At 40.2% G+C, this 13,541-nt stretch overlaps 1 protein-coding gene across 3 annotated transcripts in view; it reads left to right on the forward strand.

Annotated features, from left to right (window-relative positions):
- The window catches only part of Gdap1 (ganglioside induced differentiation associated protein 1), a 131,813-nt gene that overhangs the window by 58,510 nt on the left and 59,762 nt on the right, over positions 1–13,541 (forward strand). Inside the window, exons 4-6 of one of the 3 annotated variants that reach the window (XM_053786445.2) lie at positions 2,045–2,248; positions 9,532–9,704; positions 9,898–12,199. In XM_053786445.2, the coding sequence (XP_053642420.2) occupies positions 2,045–2,248; positions 9,532–9,704; positions 9,898–10,047 (527 nt within the window). In that variant the 3' untranslated portion in view covers positions 10,048–12,199. Of the gene's footprint in view, positions 1–2,044; positions 2,249–9,531; positions 9,705–9,897; positions 12,200–13,541 lie in introns of those variants that run through there. The other 2 variants (XM_053786456.2, XM_053786466.2) reach the window with 2 other exon arrangements.

Below are 13,541 nucleotides of genomic sequence, written 5' to 3' on the forward strand. Positions count from 1 at the left end.
ACAGATGTGTGTGGCACAGTGCGTTCTAATCGTAAACATATGCCCAGGCTCAACGCAGGTGCCCGTGGTGATGACGTGCAGGTGTTTACTGCCAATGACATCATGGCATTACTGTGGCATGACAAACGAGATGTCACATTGTTGACAACCATTCACCGTAATGAAATGCAAGACAGTGCCAAAGTTGATCGAGTGACTAATGAACGTACGTATTCAAAAACCAGTGACAGTGATTGATTATACACAAAACATGCGCTTGGTTGACAAATGTGACATGCAGATTGGTTTTGTTGACTGTGTTCGTAAGAGTTACAAGTGGTACATGAAACTTTTCTTCCATCTCATGGACATTTCAATGCTCAATGCATATAATATGTACCAAATAAAGACTGGCAATAGACCACCGTATGGTGAATTTTGTTTGTTGTCAGACAACTCATAATGAAGTACCAGGTAAGAATACCTGCTATACAACAAGGTCCTCGAATTACTCAGGATATACCCAAGCATTTGAGGAGGGAAGGTGATCATTTCATAATACAGCTTCCTTCAACTCAGAAGAAATTTGCTCAGAAGAGATGCATCGTCTGTGCACAAACAAAACGATGGCAACAAAGACGCAAAGACACTCGGTTTATGTGTGAGGAATGTAAGGTGCCTCTGTGCATGGTGACTTGTTTCTAGGAGTTCCACAAGCTCCAGCAGTTCTAAAACCATGTCCAGTGATTGTAAATATGTAAATATATGATAGAACATTAGCATTATACAAGATTTGTGCATGTTTATTGTAATAAACAACAGTGGTAAACAATAATATGATAATAACTTTAGTGCAGTTATTGTGTTCAATACAGTGAGTTTATATATATACATTATATACAGTATTGGTCTCTCAGGCCCCAAATGTTAGTAGGAAAAGAAAAAAATTGGAAAAGAAAAGAAAAAACTATAAAAACCGCTAAATAATGTAATGCGCGTATGTGGAATTCGTCGATGTTGCCACCACAACATCATTTTGGACAAACTTCTTGGCACTGTATCTCGGTAAGTACTGATCAGAAAAATTTTTTTTTTGTCTTATTACCTTCATAAAAATATGCTCTTTATTCTGTTAGATTTTTTTTTTTTTTTTTTTTTTCTTCCAAAATTTCTTGGACACCGGAGCACCACTTCAGATTTTGGCCTTGGACCCTGAAGGGGTTAAAGGAGGGTTTGGGATATTGGCAGTTTGGAGGGATATGTTGTGTATCTTTATATGTATATGCTTCTAAACTGTTGTATTCTGAGCACCTCTGCAAAAACAGTGATTATGTGTAAGTGAGGTGAAAGTGTTGAATGATGAAAGTATTTTCTTTTTGGGGATTTTCTTTCTTTTTGGGTCACCCTGCTTCGGTGGGAGGCGGCCAACTTGTTAAAAAAAAAAAATTATAGCTCTTGGAGGTCTGAAACACAATTATTTTTCCCATATGTTATTTTCAGGAAAAAAATCTGAGCAAATTATGATCGTCTGTTGTATAATGTTTGTGCTATGACACTACCAAAACAAATAATTTTTTGTAGAAATTAACTCGCACCTTGCTCGGTTAGGCGAAGTAATGTTTATTTGGTTAATAAAATAAAGGAAGATGAATGATGTAGACTTAGTCACCTGCCCACAGCTGCATGTTATATTATCATGTGCAACAGACGGGACTTGCCACAGTGGGTTCAAGCTGGAAAAAATTAGATTTAGAAAGGATATAAGAAAGCCATACTCCCCACAAACACACCTCATGATTTCTTCTCTTTCATTTCACGTAACATGCTATCACTTCCAGTTTCCTATAGTTGACACTTTACGTTCATTAAAAAATCAGTCATCCATTTGCTTAACTAATCAGAGATATTTTAGTGATCTAATCTTTATTTTGTGCAGAATTTTGTCATCTGCAGACATAGAGTGTGTATGCAGCTATAGCATCTTTTATTGCTTAATACTCTGTATGTCATGTCTTCATGTGTGTTTTCAAATGCTATAATGTATTTATAATTTCACCTTCTCTAGAAAATGCCAAGAATCGCCATGTTGTTATACGAGGACATGCAGAAAAGGCACCAGAATTCCAGAAAGTCCTAATGGAAAAGGCTGCTGCAGTAGAACATGGGGCCCTCAAGTTAAACAGAACCAGAGAAGAAATGGATGAGGTCTTAAAGGAGTTTGATTTGGCTTTACAAAAAGTGGAACTACAACTGTCGTCTCATACTGGAGGTAAGGTCATTTAGGTCATTAAGAAACCATTTTTTAGGAGTGAAGAAGAGCAGGATGTAAGTGGGGGAGGTGCATGAGGCATTACATAGAATGAAAGGGGGTAAAGCAGCTGGAACTGACGAGATCATGACAGAAATGTCAAAAGCAGGGGGGATATAGTGTTGGAGTGGTTGGTATTTTTGTTTAATAAATGTATGAAAGAGAGGAAAGTACCTAAGGATTGGCAGAGAGCATGTATAGTCCCTGTATATAAAGGGAAGGGGGACAAAAGAGATTGTAAAAATTATAGAGGAATTAGTTTACTGAGTATACCAGGAAAAGTGTACGGTAGGGTTATTATTGAAAGAATTAGAGGTAAGACAGAATGTAGGATTGCGGATGAGCAAGGAGGTTTTAGAGTGGGTAGGGGATGTGTAGATCAAGTGTTTACATTGAAGCATATATGTGAATAGTATTTAGATAAAGATAGGGAAGTTTTTATTGCATTTATGGATTTAGAAAAGGCATATGATACAGTGAATAGAGGAGCAATGTGGCAGATGTTGCAAGTACACCTACCATCCGACTTATGACCTGCTCGACTTACGACCACTCGACTTATGACCGTGTTTTTTTTTTTTTTTTGCCAAATTTCTGGGAAATAAACAACTATTTGTGTTGTACACAGTGTTTATCCTAAACCTTACAGTATAAAATACAGTACTAACAGCATAAAAAGTAAAGTAAAACATGAAATACCAAAATAAAACAATAAACTAAAGTCATTACAGAAATGTGATGTTGATATTCAGTAGTAAAGTTCGACTTACGTCCATTTCGACTTAGGACCGGTTTCTCGGAACTAAACTCGGTCGTAAGTCGGATGGTACGTGTATATGGAATAGGTGGTAAGTTACTAAATGCTGTAAAGAGTTTTTATGAGGACAGTGAGGCTCAGATTAGGGTGTGTAGAAGAGGAGATTACTTCCCGGTAAAAGTAGGTCTTAGACAGAGATGTGTAATGTCACCATGGTTGTTTAATATATTTATAGATGGGGTTGTAAAAGAAGTAAATGCTAGGGTGTTCGGGAGAGGGGTGGGATTAAATTATGGGGAATCAAATACAAAATGGGAAGTGACAGTTACTTTCTGCTGATGATACTGTGCTTATGGGTGATTCTATAGAAAAATTCCAGAGGTTAGAGGACGAATTTGTGAGTGTGTGCAAAGGTAGAAAGTTGAAAGTGAACATAGAAAAGAGTAAGGTGATGAGGGTATCAAATGATTTAGATAAAGAAAAATTGGATATCAAATTGGGGAGGAGGAGTATGGAAGAAGTGAATGTTTTCAGATATTTGGGAGTTGACGTATCAGCGGATGGATTTATGAAGGATGAGGTTAATCATAGAATTAATGAGGGAAAAAAGGTGAGTGGTGCATCGAGTTATATGTGGAAACAAAGAACGTTATCTATGGAGGCAAAGAAGGGAATGTATGAAAGTATAGTGGTACCAACACTCTTATATGGGTGTGAAGCTTGGGTTGTAAATGCTGCAGCGAGGAGGCGGTTGAAGGCAGTGGAGATGTCCTGTCAAAGGGCAATGTGTGGTGTAAATATTATGCAGAAAATTCGGAGTGTGGAAATTAGGAGGTGTGGCGTTAATAAAAGTATTAGTCAGAGGGCTGAAGTTGGTTGGTCATTTAGAGAGAATGGATCAAAGTAGAATGTCATGGAGAGCATCTAAATCTGTAGGGGAAGGAAGGCGGGGTAGGGGTCATCGAAAGGGTTGGAGGGAGGGGGTAAAGGAGGTTTTGTGGGTGACGGGCTTGGACTTCCAGCAAGCGTGCATGAGCGTGTTAGATAGGAGTGAATGGATACGAATGATATTTGGGGCCTGACGAGCTGTTGGAGTGTGAGCAGGGTAATATTTAGTGAAGGGATTCAGGGAAACCGGTTATTTTATATAGCTGGAATTGAGTTCTGGAAATGAGAAGTACAATGCCTGCAGTTTAAAGGAGGGGTTTGGGATATTGACAGTTTGGAGGGATATGTTGCGTATCTTTATACGTATATGCTTCTAAACTGTTGTATTCTGGGAACCTCTGCAAAAACAGTGATTGTGTGTGAGTAAGGTGAAAGTGTTGAATGATGATGAAAGTATTTTCTTTATGGGTCACCCTCCCTCGGTGGGAGAAGGCCGACTTGTTTAAAAAAAAAAAATGCTGTATCTACCTTCTGTTAAGGAGTGCCTCCGGCAAATTTCCGCGCGCGCTCACCGAAATATCGGAAAAATATGGATAGTGAGTTATATATACTGAAAAATAGCTCAACTCTTTGGCAACACAATGGTACCAGAATGAATGTTCTACGACGTTTCTACAAGAAATTACAGTCATTTATATGAGGTAAGGTGACGGTGATATTGGTAGCGAGTCTGCTCACAGCCCATATATATTTTGGAAATTTTTCCTTGTTTTTTATCGCTTTTTCTTGCATTATACTTTCTAATATAATAACTGAGTACTTGGCATCATAAAACTGAAGGCGGAGCTTATCCCTAGATTGAGCAACAGTCATTAATCATATCATAATGCGCGGAAGGGTTGCCGCGCCAGGAGAAATCACTTCATTATTACGCTTATATCAGCTTATATATCAACTCTACAGCTTATTTATCTATCAGAATTGTTCTAATATGATATAATAAACACTCTAAATAACATACAAACATGTTATATACTCTAGACTGAAAAAAATAGACCATAATATGGCGAAAGATTATCGGGAATATTTCGATAAATATTGAGTTACTGCTCTCCATGTCGTCTCCGTGTCGTATTCTTTGGTCTCTGAGTAAGAGAAAACGGTGTTTTGAAGAGGATAACTGCACTAGAACATCAGTTTACTAAGAAATACACCCAAACAAACGCGATTTTCGCGAAAAAAACAATTTTTTTTTTGAGACGGTGGGCCGGCCGGCGTTCTAGGCCTATATCTCGGAAGTAACTTATTCCCCTACTGTTCCTATTTCTGCATTTATTACTTAATTAAATGGAATAATATTCACAGAAATTGTAGAATAATGGTTTCTCTAATTTTGTTAAAGGTAATTTTGGAAATATTCAAATACTTTCGGAGTTATGTGGGAGTAAAGGGCAGATTTTTTGCAGTATTCCAGGAACTAAAAAAAAATTTTTTTTTTTTTATATAAAGATACGTTATTTAGAGAAAAGGCGTTGCCTAAAATTAGTTTAAGCATTGCTCTCTCGGCACCAAGTGTCCAAACAACCTTACGATGTCCCATATAGGAATGATTTTTGAGACAAGGACATTTTTCAGAAAATCAGTCTTTTTCAGTCTTTTCTCAGTTGTCGTTTGAGGTATATTTTTGATAAATATTTTCAAGAATGAGTGAAAACACTTTGTCTTGTGCACCAAAACTGGAGGAAATCGGACGGTAAACAAAAAAGCTACATTTTTTTGCCGGAGGCACTCCTTAATAAGCAGTGCATCCAGATCTCATTAATCTAGAATCTAATTAAATATTTTTATTAGTAGTGGAGGGAGAAAATGAATAACCAAACTACTAAGTTCATAGTTTGCATTTTGTTGCAATATACTTCTTGAGTCCTGGAAATGGGACGTACACTTTAGAGGGGTTTGGGATATTGGCAGTTTGGAGTGACTATCTAAACTGTCGTATCTGGGTGCCTCTGCAACGACAGTGATTGTGTGAGTGATGGTGAAAGTGTTGACTGATAATGAAAGTTTTTTTTCTTTTTGGATTTTTCTTTCTTTTGGGTCACCCTGCCTTGGTGGGAAATGGCCGTGTTAAAAAAAAAAATTTCATCTTGACTTACAGACTTGAGTCCTCGAGGTGGGAAGTACAATTCTTACCCTTTCAGTGTCTGTGCTGTAGTACTGTGGGTTTGAGGTCACTGTCGGTGCCATAGTAATATACCATGAGCTCAGCTCACTCAGATAAGCTGTGAGCAGTAAATTTTGGCCTAGATATGAGAGAAAGGGTTTACATGGTAAGTGTGCACCATATAAAAAAAATCCTTTGGCACGCAGTGCATAATGGGGGAAAAACTGCCCGTGAGAAATATCAGAGAAATATCGGCGCTGGAACAAATACAGAGATCATTTACGGCTCACATTGAGCCAGTAAAGCACCGAAACTACTGGGAACGCCTTCAAGTCTTGAACATGTACTCATTGGAGTGGAGGAGAGAGAGACACATGATAATATATACTTGGAAAGTACTGGAGGGCCTGGTCCAAAATCTACACACTGCCATAACATACTAGAGTGAAAGATATGGGAGGAAGTGTAAAACAAACCCAGTGAGGAGCAGGGGCGCGGTGGGGACAATAAGGGAACACTGTATCAACATCCAGGGTCCCAGACTATTTAACATCTTACCAGAAGATATCAGAAACATGGCTGGGACAAGTGTAGAAGCCTTCAAGAGGAAACTGGACAAGTATCTTCATCAGGTGCCAGATCAGCCAGGCTGTGATGGATATGTGGGGCAGCAGGCCTCCAGCAGCAACAGCCTGGTTGACCATTCAGGCACCAGACGAGTCTGGCCCATGGCTGGGCTCAGAGAGTAGAGAAACTCTTGAAACTTTCCAAAGGTATATCAAAGGTGTTTTTGGTTTAAGACACTAACTTTATCTTGTATTTCATATGAATTTTATGGTTGTATTCTAGGTTTCTTGGTCTCATTGGATAGAATGGAAGATGAACATCAAAATGGTATACAATACCGACAGGTTGTTAGGTAAGACACATAGACAACTTTATTCCGAAACATTTCGCCTACACAGTAGGCTTCTTCAGTCGAATACAGAAAGTAGGCAGGAACAGTAGAGATGTGAAGACGATGTAATCAGTCCATCACCCTTGAAGTCGTAGAATTTGAGGTTGTCAGTCCCTCAGCCTGGAGAAGTCCAGTTCCATAGTCAGGAACTATCTGAAGATCAAGCGACAGTGCGGAGACTTAAATACTGTCGGAAGGAGAGGTGCAGAGTAGTAGTAGTAGTAGTGAGAATGTAGCCACTGAGAGGTCCTTCTCAGATCCAACACTTCTCACTTGAAAAGCTTGTCCAAGGTGTTTTCTGTACCAAGATGCCATGTGTTGCAGTGTCTGACAAGATGAACATCAAAATGGTATACAATACCGACAGGTTGTTAGATAAGACACATATGCAACAGTTAGACAACTTTATTCCGAAACATTTCGCCTACACAGTAGGCTTCTTCAGTCGAATACAGAAAGTAGGCAGGAACAGTAGAGATGTAATCAGTCCATCACCCTTGAAGTCGTAGAATTTGAGGTTGTCAGTCCCTCAGCCTGGAGAAGTCCAGGGACTGACAACCTCAAATTCTACGACTTCAAGGGTGATGGACTGATTACATCGTCTTCACATCTCTACTGTTCCTGCCTACTTTCTGTATTCGACTGAAGAAGCCTACTGTGTAGGCGAAATGTTTCGGAATAAAGTTGTCTAACTGTTGCATATGTGTCTTACCTAACAGAATGGAAGATATATTACAGAAATAGAAATGATTTTGGTTGGTGTCAAGACTGAAAGTATCTTGAATTTGAGCTCAAAGTAGCGGAAATGTTAAATTTTTGCTGATATTCAAGAGTAAACAAATCGTATTACTCATCCAATACACGTCCAACTGGTGGGTCTAAGATGTGCTCACGAATGCACTGATACTATTTCTTCTTTCAACAAACTGGTTGTATCCCACCGAGTGTATACAATAGAAGGGGTTATTAGCCACTTGCTCCTGGCATTTTAGTCTCCTCTTACGACACGCATGGCTTACAGAGGAAGAATTTTGTTCCACTTCCCCATGGAGATAAGAGGAAATAAACAAGAAAAGAACTAGCAAGAAATTAGAAGAAAACCCAGAGGGTTGTGTGTACATATAGTATATGGACAATAAAATGGTATAAAATACCGACAGGTTGTTAGGTAAGACACATATGCAACAGTTAGGTATCTTTATTTCGAAACGTTTCGCCTACACAGTATTGTTTCATACCATGGAACAATGCTTTTCTCCAGACTGAGGGACTGACCACCTCAAAACTTTAAGGGTGATGGACTGATTACATCGTCTTCAAGTATCTTCTGCTTCTATCAACTTTTCTGTACTCGACTGAAAAAGCCTACTGTGTAGGCGAAACGTTTCGAAATAAAGATACCTAACTGTTGCATATGTGTCTTACCTAACAACATATAGTATATGCTTGTACATGCATGTTTAGCGTGAATTAAATATAAGTAGTAGCAGGAAGACATACCTGAAATCTTGCATGTTTATGAAACAAAAAAGACACCAGCAATCTTAGCATCTTGTAAAACAATTACAGGCTTCTGTTTCACACTCACTTGACAGGACGGTGGTGAAATAGCTAAGAATTTGGTCTACTGGAACAATGTAATTGGCCAAAAATAAGACGCAAATTGGGCAGAATTGCCGATGCGTAAATGTCGCTGACAAAGCAAAATTCATGAATGTGTAATTTTGTCAGTTTTCAATCAGATTTTGTTCTTTGTTTTATTACCTTGAGAAAAAGATTCTCTACTATTTCATTAGAATTTTTTCTTTTTTTTTAAATTCTTGGATGCTGTAGACAAGTTTCAGATCAGGGGTCTGGACAAGGAAAGGGTTAATTAAAGGAGGGGTTTGGGATATTTGCTGTTCGGAGTGACATCTGAACTGTCATATTTGTGTGCCTCTGCAAAGACAGTGTGTGAACAATGGTGAAAGTATTTATTTTTTGGGTCGCCTTGCCTCGGTGGGAGACGACCAGTGTGTTGAAAAATGAAAAAAAAAAAAAGAAGAAATATTTGAACATACTTCTTGTTGATTGCAAGGAAAAGTGTACATTTGAAAAAAAAAAAAATATTTTGATAGATTCAGAAAGGACGTTCATAATTTAATCTTTTTATTCAGAAGATTGCAAATTTTGGAGAATGTTTGCAGTTAATTTTTCTAAAAATATTTAAATTTAGAATTTTCATAATTTTGTCTCAGAATTTTTTTTTGGCTGAATTTTAAGATTTGAAATAATACAATTTCAAATGCTATTTTCAGAATTTAGTTGAATTGCTAATAAAAATTACTGTATACAAAGAAAAATTTACTGAAAGTATTAGTTTATCAGGAAATAAAAAATACTTGAAAAACCAAAAACCACCTTATTCTGCCCTTTTAATACTGGTTTTAGGAAATTAGCCTTTTGAATATTTTATCTCATGCAATTTGATGTTTCAGATAAATCTGCATGGTGGTTGTGTGGTGAAATGTTCAGTATAGCTGATGTAGACTTAGCCATTCTTCTAAATCGCCTTATTTGTCTGGGCTATGAACTTAAATTTTGGGCAGGAGGAAAGCGTCCTTTTCTGGAAACATACTGGCATAAAATACAGAAGAGAGATTCATTTAAGGTAAGGTGGAATGTTCATCTGCTCTCATTCTACATGTACAGTGGAACTAAAGAGCATGAGTGTGGTGCATTGATTTTTGAAATACAGTATAGTTGATAAAACCATGATTGGGTACACACATTATTAAACTGTACTGCAGATTGAATTCTGGCTTGTGAATTGTTTATTATAATAATGATGTGTTGTGTTACAGAGAGCTACGTACTTCTCAACAAATGCAGTGCATTTGACAAAGCTCCGAGGAATCTTGAAGCAAAGTAAAACTTTGCTGGCGTCATTAACAGCAGTAATGGGCATAGCAATTATATCTTACATAATATATCGACGGGTATCGAAATCGTAGGAGAGAATTTTCATTGTTTCTACAGTAGCATCAGTGCTTAGACTCACACTTTGTAGTGTTTGGTTATTTTGGTTATATGGGTTTGGATAATTTTGGATAGGTTTTAGCAGGACTCACTATTAGGAAAAAAGATAAATATGTTTATATTGTACGTGCAAGTCAGTGACCATTGAACAATAGAGCTATGCGAGATTTTCTTTGTGTGTTTGTGCGCATGCATGTGCGTGTGTGTGTACTTGCCTATTTGTGGTTGCAGGGGTCGAGTCATAGCTCCTGGCCCCGTCTCTTCACTGATTGCTACTAGGTCCTCTCCCTGCTCTATGAGCTTTATCAAACCTCGTCTTAAAACTATGTATGGTTCCTGCCTCCACTACATTACTTTCTTGGCTATTCCTCTGTGTGTGTGCGTGCGTGCGTGTGTGCATGCGTGCATGTGTGCGCGTGTGTGTGTGTGTGTGTTACCATTTTGTCATAGGCACATGTCGATTAGACACTAGGCCTGTTGTATATGAGTACGTGTGTGTGTGTGTGTGGTAGTTGTGTGTGTGTGTGTGTGGTAGTTGTGTGTGTGTGTGTGTGTGTACTCACCTATTTGTGGTTGCAGGGGTCGATTCATAGCTCCTGGCCCCGCCTCTTCACTGATTGCTACTAGGTCCTCTCTCTCCCTGCTCCATGAGCTTTATCATACCTCGCCTTAAAACTATGTATGGTTCCCTCCTCCACTACTTCACTTTCTAGGCTATTCCACGGCTTGACTACTCTATGACTGAAGAAATACTTCCTAACATCCCTTTGATTCATCTGAGTCTTCAACTTCCAATTGTTACCTCTTGTGTGTGTCTGTGTCCCATCTCTGGAACATCTCATCTTTGTCCACCTCGTCTATTCCGCGCAGTATTTTATATGTCGTTATCATGTCTCCCCTGACCCTCCTGGCCTCCAGTGTCATCAGGCCGATTTCCCTCAACCTCAATCCCCGTAGCTCTGGGACTAGTCTTGTTGCAAACCTTTGCACTTTCTCTAATTTCTTGACGTGCTTGACTATGAGTGGATTCCAAACTGGTGCTGCATACTCCAGTATGGGCCTGACGTAAATGGTATACAGAGTCTTGAACGAATCCTTACTGAGATATCGGAACGCTTCTTATTGCTGTTCTTGCTGCTGAACAGCGGTTTAGTGCCAATGAAGGTAGCGTAGGTAGCAATGATACGGCCGTGGACTAGTTTGGCTTTAATTGGATAGGAGTGAGTACACAACGGGCAATGTGAGGGAGTGACCGCAAGCCAGTCCGTTGAGGGGGAGCACTTGTGTCTATCAAGTCGGTCGGCCTAGGAGTGAGAGCGAATGGGCTCAGCCTCCCACTGACCTGGGTGAGCCTACAGAGGGCAGCACTAGTCAGAACAGACGGCTAGGCTGTGTGTTCTGACAATACAGGCTGTCTGCATTTGCTCGGCCATGCACCTCGCGTCATCCTGACGCGACAATACTGGTGGGCCCGTAGGTATAAAGGAATTACTTACACTAGCTACCCCAGAGAGGGACTGGCTTTTGCTCACTTGTAAATCAAAAATGGACATAACAATGCAACAGGCAAAAAAAAACTCTCCCATCCAGGGGAAGAGAAAACTGGTTTGCCCGCGCTGATTCATTGAGGAGAGAGTCCGGAGACGTCAGCACTGGAACTAAAATCTTCTATATACAAGTTGTCCTCAGGGCTGAACATCAGTTGACCACTCGTCTACGAACGTTGTTGCACCCTCATGTCTGCAAACAATGACTGACAGTAGCAAGGTGGGCTTCCTTGATAGTTCCCGTAGCAATCTCCCTCACCTCGAACTTATTTCCATGGAGCTGTCGTAGGACACAGTAAGGACCCACAAATTTTGGGACAAGTTTGTGCATACCTGGGGTCTGCGCTGGGTTGAGCAACATAACTTTGCAACCTGGTTCCACTTTCTTTGGTGCGGGCATTGCGCTCAGATGTGAACCTATCAGTAGCTTTCATAAGGTTCTCTCGTACCCGCTGGAAGACAAGCTGCGTTGTCCTCGTCTTTACTACACTGGGGTTATCAGTATCGTAAGTAGGTCTAGGTGGAGCAAACAGAATTTCATATGGTAAGCGCTTGTATTTTCTTTTTGGGGATTTTCTTTCTTTTTTTTTTGGGTCACCCTGCCTCGGTACAAAGTTGAAAAAAAAAAAAAAAAAAAAAAGGTGTCTCACCGATTGAGCTGTTGAGGGAGGAATTTAATGTACACTGAACATCTGGGATAGCCTCATCCCATGTAGTACAACTTGGGTTAACGGTTACCCTGAGCACCTCCAGGACTTTGCGATTTGTACGTTCAGCAAGACCATTACTCGCAGGGTGGCATGGAGCTACTGGCGCTTGGTGAATGTTAAATCTGGAGCAAAGATCCTGCATTATGCCATTTATAAACTCAGACCCATTGTCTGACAGAAGGACACGTGGGCAAGTATGACGAAGAACAACATGCTCACGGAAAGCACTAGCGACCGTTTCGGCGGTTTTGTCAGGAATGGGTACTAATTCACTGTACCGCGTCAAGTTATCTACCATTACAAGCAGGTTCTTATTTCCCTTCTCTGAGGTCGAGAAGTTCGTCAACAGGTCGACAGAAGTTCTCTTCCAGGGCTCCTTTGTAATGGGATACTTTAGAATGGGGTTAGGACCTGTAATGGTACCCTTGTGCTGTAGGCAAACAACACACTGGTGTACATGCTTGGCAATGTTCGCTGCCATCTTAGGCTAGAAATATTTCATTCGTGCCTGTTTGATACTGCGGTCCTTCCCGGGGTGTGCTACACCTGGGAAATCGTGGATCAACCTAAGAGTAGCTGGTATCATGGACTCCGGTATCACCAGTTGGTATATGGTTCTGCCGGGGTCCACCAGCTGTGCAACACGGCACAGTACTCCTTGGTTGACCATCAAATCCTTCAGTGGAACGGGAGACTTGACCTGTAAGTCAACGTCCTCCTTGGTCAGGAAACGAAGGACTGGAGACCACACAGGGTCCTGTCGTTGGGCTCTCTCGAGATTCTCAACAGAGAACGAGTTGCCGACACTCACGAATGCTATATGCCTCGACAGGGCATCAGCGACAACATTTTGCTTACCTGGGACATAGCAAATTTCAGGGTTGTAGTCATTGAATGTGAGCGACCACCGAGCATGCTTTCCCGAGAGGTTCTTATTCGCAAAAAGGGCCAATAAGGGTAGATGATCTGTGTAAATCTTGATAGGATAATGATAGATGATATCCCGAAAATGACTCAAGGCCCATACAATGGCTAAAGCTTCTAGCTCTGTCACTGAATAATTGACTTCCGCTTTAGTAAGGACACAGCTAGCATAGGCAATAGGCTGTTGCTTACCATTAGATTCCTGTGACAAGACTGCACCGATGCCAACTTTGCTGGCATCAGTCGTCAAGGTAAATGCCTTGGTGAAATCAGGGAATCTAAGGGTTA

Source organism: Cherax quadricarinatus, chromosome 14 (assembly GCF_038502225.1).
Source record: "Cherax quadricarinatus isolate ZL_2023a chromosome 14, ASM3850222v1, whole genome shotgun sequence".
Taxonomy (NCBI): Eukaryota; Metazoa; Arthropoda; class Malacostraca; order Decapoda; family Parastacidae; genus Cherax; species Cherax quadricarinatus.